This window comes from Drosophila virilis, chromosome X (genome assembly GCF_030788295.1).
Source record: "Drosophila virilis strain 15010-1051.87 chromosome X, Dvir_AGI_RSII-ME, whole genome shotgun sequence".
Lineage (NCBI taxonomy): Eukaryota > Metazoa > Arthropoda > Insecta > Diptera > Drosophilidae > Drosophila > Drosophila virilis.
The window spans coordinates 20157948-20163947 of record NC_091543.1 but is presented as its reverse complement, the minus strand read 5'-3'; the positions used below and the strand labels follow the sequence as shown (position 1 = coordinate 20163947).

Here is a 6000-nt window from a genome sequence, read left to right as displayed (position 1 = left end):
ATAAATTCCAAATGCATAAATAAAATAAAGTGAATAAATTTAATTATACATTATTATTGAAGCCATTAAATTTATTTACTTTTCAAGCGAATACTCGAAACTGTATTTTATATATATGTATTTATATATATTATGGTTCTTCTATGCAATAAATAGTTCGTTTACATCGAAGTAGTCTCTGCTTTTAATTTCATAAGCCTACCTATAGGCTTCAGACCTAAAGGAAGTCACTTCGTGTCTAATAGTCGTACGAATTGTTTGTGCTTATTGAAAGCTTGTCGAACGGAATCGCAGAAAGCATTTTATTGGACACAAACGAGAGAAAGTCAAGGTATATGAAAAAAACAATCTCATTTTTACTGCTAAAGCCTTTTCGCATAGCAAACTCTATCCTTGGATCCTTAGGATTACCAAATACGATTGGATGAGAAGTGTGTTCATATTATATATAGCACAATGCTGCCCGATATCATTGGAGATAGTGTAGCAAATGCAGATACGAAGCATGGCAATCCGGAGGGCGCCAACTTTAAGGCAATTGCCATCGACATAGACACAACTGGACGTCGCCTTTGTGACAAGGTATACTAAGCATAAGTTCGACTGCAGAACCGACTAAATAGCTGCAATTTTCTAGATATTCCAGTTGGCCGCGTTCACGCCAACTGAACACTTCGAGCAATACATAATGCCATCTGTGAATCTGAACTCGGCTGCCCGACAGCGCCATCAGGTTTGTGTTATTAAAGTGAAAGGCCATCGTGTGCTGAAGTCGATGCAATCGAACAAGGTGAATCTAGAAATCGAATATATGTTAATTTTGGGATATTCATAATATACTCCAATTACTGGATATATAGATAATTAAAACAGAATCTGAAGCCACTGGCTTTAGGAAGTTAATTGGCTGGCTGGAAGAGCAGAATTCCAATTGCGACGGCATTGTGTTCATTTGCCATGAGAAGCGTAAATTTATACCCCTCATGATAGTGCAATCGCTTATTAACTTAAATATGCTGACCGCATTCGCCAAATTAGTTAAAGGCTTTGTCAATACAAATAATTTGGCCATGGCCACGATGGGCGGTACCGATCGCATGTATTTCAATGTGCGCAACCTATCGAAGCTCCTCAACAAAGGCAGCAAGGACAATGCGCCAGAGGAGTTTGTTGGCAGCGCCAATGCACGTGCCAGGCTGGCATTCAATGTGGCCGTCGAGCTGTGCGATCGGGAGCCGCGGTCCTCCAAGGATTCCGGCAGCCTATGCCAAGCCCTAAGCCCATACATCGATACCATGGACATTGAAATCCGTGACTTGGATTTGGAAAACGTAAATCTGAAGCGCCAGAACTCGTTCCGCCCACTATTCTTAAACTACTTCAAGACCACGGTGCACCGTGTGCGTGCTGTTAAATTTCGCATTTTACTGGCCGAAAATGGTCTTGACTTGGGCATATTGAACGAAATCTGGAATGAGATACGCATGCAAGGCCTGATCTCAACGTTGGCGCCCATTGAGAGTCTAACCAGCAAGGAGAAGACTGAGCTTGTCATCCTAATGGATAGTTATTTTGATCCCAAAAAGATCGACATTAAGCCTGTGGCCAAGGCTGCGCGTCGCCGTCGTAGGCACAATAATTCGCCAGCTTCCACAACTGGTGGGAAAGAGACTCTTGACCAGAATCTGTCCTTTCAGCCAGACTCAGCGCCAAAAACATCGACGCCCAACAAAGAACGCGTACCAAATGGCAAACGAACTAGAAGTGCCAATGGCAATGACAGTAACAATGAGAACAGAAACGAGGATGGAAACAACCAACGCGGTAAAGTTCGCCGCAAACGCAACGCTCGCCGCATGAAGCCAGCCGCCCATAAATCTAGCCAGGATGGGGCTGCCACGGAGCAGCCTTTACAGGAAAAAAAGTAAATTTAACTCTGTACTCTTTTATCCTTACCGCTTCAAATGTTGCCCCGTCCGTCTGTCGCTCTATATATGAGTCTGTACACCTAATTTTATACCAATCTGCTTGTCTGACCTCTTCTAACACTGTATACGTATCAATTTACTTGAGGAAACACAACCAACTGCGTTATACTCGTTCACAATCCAATGACAGCTTGGCACATGTCAAATAAAATTTAATTACATACTAAAATGTGCTAAACTTTTTTTTTTATTTCTAGGCGTAAATAAACACTGAAAAATGGAAAAACTAATTTCAAAACATAATCAAAATTCAAGTTGAAGTCGAAACAAAGTCTGCGCGAACAAGAATATTTAAGAGGCGAAGTTGATACGATGACAAAAGTAACTTTTTAAAATAAAAAAGAAAGAAATAACGTAAAAAATCCGAACGAACTGAGCCTGTCAAAGCTATCGAAGCTATGAAGAAACTAGGGAAACGGAAGAAGAATCCTTCCAGAATTAAACAATCTTTTGATTGATTATAAGCAAAAATAATACATGTGCATCACTTGAATAATTATACTATTGAAATATATTTGATGTTCAAAATGAATTAGTTTTGTGTGTTCAAAGTCGAACCTTTATAGCAGCTCGTTTTGGATAGACTGAAACTTACCGAACCAACACGTGCCCCTCTCTAATGCCCAGCTTCTTCTATACAATATGTCGTATATTATCATATCTCGCCGCACTATTCGAAACTTTTAAGCACCATGGACAATTAACTTCAATTAAGAGATTGAAATTATTTCATTAATTTGCGAAAACAATAGCCCAGAGAACTGAAAAACTTTTGCAATGAAAATCTGAAAATCACAAATTCTGAAACAGAACACTGTCCAGGCTATGACTGTGTTGAGGTGGGTGGGGAAGAGGAACAGGGGGTGGTTGAGCGCCTGTGCTTTTTGCTGGGTCAAAATAAAGTGCGCTCTTCTCGATTATGGGTGGGTTTGTTGCCGAACATTGTTGTCGGTTGGCCGACTATGTTGGTTACCGGTTGCTGCTGCTGCTGCTGCTGCTGCTGCTGCGGCAGCTTTCATTCCTCCTCCTGCTCCTGCCAGCTTTTCAAAGTTTTAGCCCGACTCCCGCTCCCCACGGTCACTCCTTAACCGCGGAACGGCCGCGGCTTGCGTTGATTGTTATTTTATTGCCAGCGCATGGAGCGTCACGGGCCAAAACAGAAATTGTTTGCTGCTATTTGCGGTTAAAATCTCATTTCAGCGTGCAAGCCCCAACACCACAATATATACCCCTTTTACATGACACCACCCCCTCCCCCCCCTCCCCACCCAGCATCCAATAGCTACGCCTTTGGCTCGAAAATTGGCGAACGGTTTTGCAATTAAAATGTGAGCACAAAAGTCGCGAAACACAATTTATAACTGTTCGCTGCTGATTGTATAAGCTAAGGAATACGGGTCAACAGAAACTGATAACGCACTATTAGCTTATAGGATTCCCTTCGGGGTCATATTTCGGCCAATTGATTGAAACTTATGTTCTGCGAGAGAGAGAGAGAGAGATAGATCTTGTCGGAAAAGAACGTTCGAGTCCAGGCATCAATCCGTTCGCAGCTGAACCGGTTCGAGCCAGGGATTACAAGTCATATTCACTATAAATCGATTCTTAACCAAGAGGAAGCCAAACCAGAACACGAACCGAACCATAATTGTTTCAATGAAACTTACATTTTGTTACATTGTAATAGAAATCAAAAATCAAAATGTTGCACAAACCTTACTCGTTTCAAAATCAGTTTCTCTCGCTAGAATTTCGGTGACTGCGAATCATTTCTCATTTCTCTTCCATTCGAAAAAAATGGAAGCATGTCGATGGCATTTGAAGAGTCCACGCGGACAAGCGCCACACCGAGGGGCATTACATAACAACTTGTTGACAATTAAAATTATGCAGATCAGTTCAAGGCTCTAACACACTCGAAAATGTGTTTTCAAATGAGACTTATATATGCATATGTCCAGCACATACAACACATACTTGTACACAGATGTACATCTATATTTATTTAATATATGTGTAAATTATATATACAGAAAAGTCCGCAATGTGCGTTTATTTATGTTAATTTAAATCAACATGCAAAAATTAGTACTTGACATGACAGACAGACAGACAGTCTAGCAGAATGATAAAGGGTAAAGGGGCTGGCGGCTGGTGGCTGGGGGCTGGCGGCTGGGGCGTGGCAAGTTTTGTGCTATACGACTCTAGCAGAGGTAAAGGAAGAGGACATTTAATTTACTTAATTACTTGGCCCTTGATTAACATATTTAAATGAAATGCCGCAACGCTGGCAAATTATTTCACTTGGCGAGGGGCATTATTTCTGGCCCAAACAAAGCCCTTCCCCCTCTCAGCACACACACACACACAACATGATGACAGGCTGGACGAGTGGGCGTGTCAACATAATGCACGCCTGATTGCCGACCGGCATGGTTCGTCGCCCGGCAAGCGGTTGGGCGTCTGACTCAGCACATTTGGCGAATGCCCAGCCTGGATTTGGATTTGGCTTTGGTTGAGTTTGGACTTGGCTTTGGTTTTGGTTTCGGTTATAGTTACGGTTGCAAGTTTGCTGTCGGACTTGTGGCCGATCGAGCTGCTGTCTGTGCAACTTGTGTGGCTGCAAATAATTTGGACTGCAATTGCATTAATTAGCTACGCATATTGCTGACTGTTATGCAAAACAATGGCGAATGCTCCACACATTTGTTAGCTTGGTGCTAATTTAGTCAACAAATTTTGCATTTCGATTTGGTTTATGCAAAGTCACAGATTCAAGAAATTAATAAACAATATTTGCATTGACAACTTCTCAGCAAATTTGATGTCCATGCGCACTGCTTTCTTTTGCCTTGAAGGATACATCCTTAGCCCCATTTGGCTATCCCAGCCGATTTGCTGTTTCGCTCAGTGTTGAAGCTACTTTGATGAGCCTTCTTATGGCTGCCATAACAACAATCGGAATTTTACATAAGTAGTATCATCTTTAAATGAGATGTGAAATATACCATATTGTACACCTGCATATGTCAATCGCATGTCTAAATCAGAAATTTGTAATTTCAACGAAGCTCAGACGCAAAACACATGCATTCCGATTGGATTGTGGGAATTAAACATTAAACAGACTTTGATTTAGGTATTAAACTGATCGCTGACATTTTATAGTAATTTGATTTTCAAGGAAATTTGTCAATCAGTTGGGGACGATATTCCGAATTAAGCAGAGTCGTAATTACGCTGAGAATCAAATGCAAATGAAGGCAAATTAATGTCGGAAACTTTAGCAGAAAATGCGAAATAAAAGCAAGCAAATTGGCAATCGGTAGGCTCAGCAGTGACATCATAAAACAGCAGAATGGATTTACTGCTGGCAGTAAGTGCGCCTTGTATAATTACAATTTTGGTTGACAACAAGCCACCTTACCCCCCACCCTCCCGCTCCACACCCTACCACTTTAGGAATAACTAGCAAATGCGGAGGTGCAAAAACCAACCACTTGCCAGGGCCGAGGTCGGCTTCCCAGCTAAGCAGATTAAATGATTTTTGCGCAGGTTGCCTGGCGACCAGGATCAGCCGCAATGATAAGAATAGAATGTCCGCCAGGACACGAAATCGATGGCGATGTCGGCGCGTTTGGCTGCCAGGCAGCACAGGTATGTACATATATAGGTGCGGGGGCATGTACATATATCAGTATATATATATATATATATATATAAATATATGCTGTGGTGTGGCATCTACATGCAGAAAGCATGACGCACGCCTCGTCTAAGCTGCCAATAGCCGGAGGCGTGGCCGTCAGCCACTGGAGTCTGGCACAACTTGAGCCCAATATGCGAGCGAAGGCAACCACAACAAGGACCATAAATAAATTTAAATTGCGCCAAAAATCGCACGCTATTATTATTATTTATTATGTAAGCAATTTGCAGGCATTTGTATGTGTGTGTGCGTGTATGTGTATGTGTGTGCGTGTGCGTGTTTGTGTGTATCCTTGGGCTTGCC

At 42.0% G+C, this 6000-nt stretch overlaps 1 protein-coding gene across 2 annotated transcripts; it reads left to right on the top strand.

Annotated features, from left to right (window-relative positions):
* The first annotated feature begins 203 nt into the window (after positions 1 to 203).
* On the top strand, positions 204 to 2495 carry LOC6631383 (maternal protein exuperantia-like). Of its 2 annotated transcripts, none has more exons than XM_002055619.4 (5): positions 204 to 331; positions 406 to 582; positions 638 to 790; positions 861 to 1924; positions 2186 to 2495. In XM_002055619.4, exons 2-5 carry the CDS (start codon positions 457 to 459, stop codon positions 2193 to 2195), a joined length of 1353 nt encoding a protein of 450 aa, XP_002055655.2. In that variant the 5' UTR covers positions 204 to 331; positions 406 to 456; the 3' UTR covers positions 2196 to 2495. The 2 variants fall into 2 exon arrangements, with proteins under 2 accessions (XP_002055655.2, XP_015026710.1); XM_015171224.3 differs by having other exon boundaries at positions 382 to 582.
* Positions 2496 to 6000: the final 3505 nt, after the last annotated feature.

Bases quoted from the DNA above. Each gene is read 5' to 3' on its own strand.
- LOC6631383 (XM_002055619.4), top strand. From the start codon at position 457: ATGCTGCCCGATATCATTGGAGATAGTGTAGCAAATGCAGATACGAAG. The intron at 583-637 runs GTATACTAAGCA...GCAATTTTCTAG, and splicing joins GACGTCGCCTTTGTGACAAG to ATATTCCAGTTGGCCGCGTT. The intron at 791-860 runs GTGAATCTAGAA...CTGGATATATAG, and splicing joins AGTCGATGCAATCGAACAAG to ATAATTAAAACAGAATCTGA.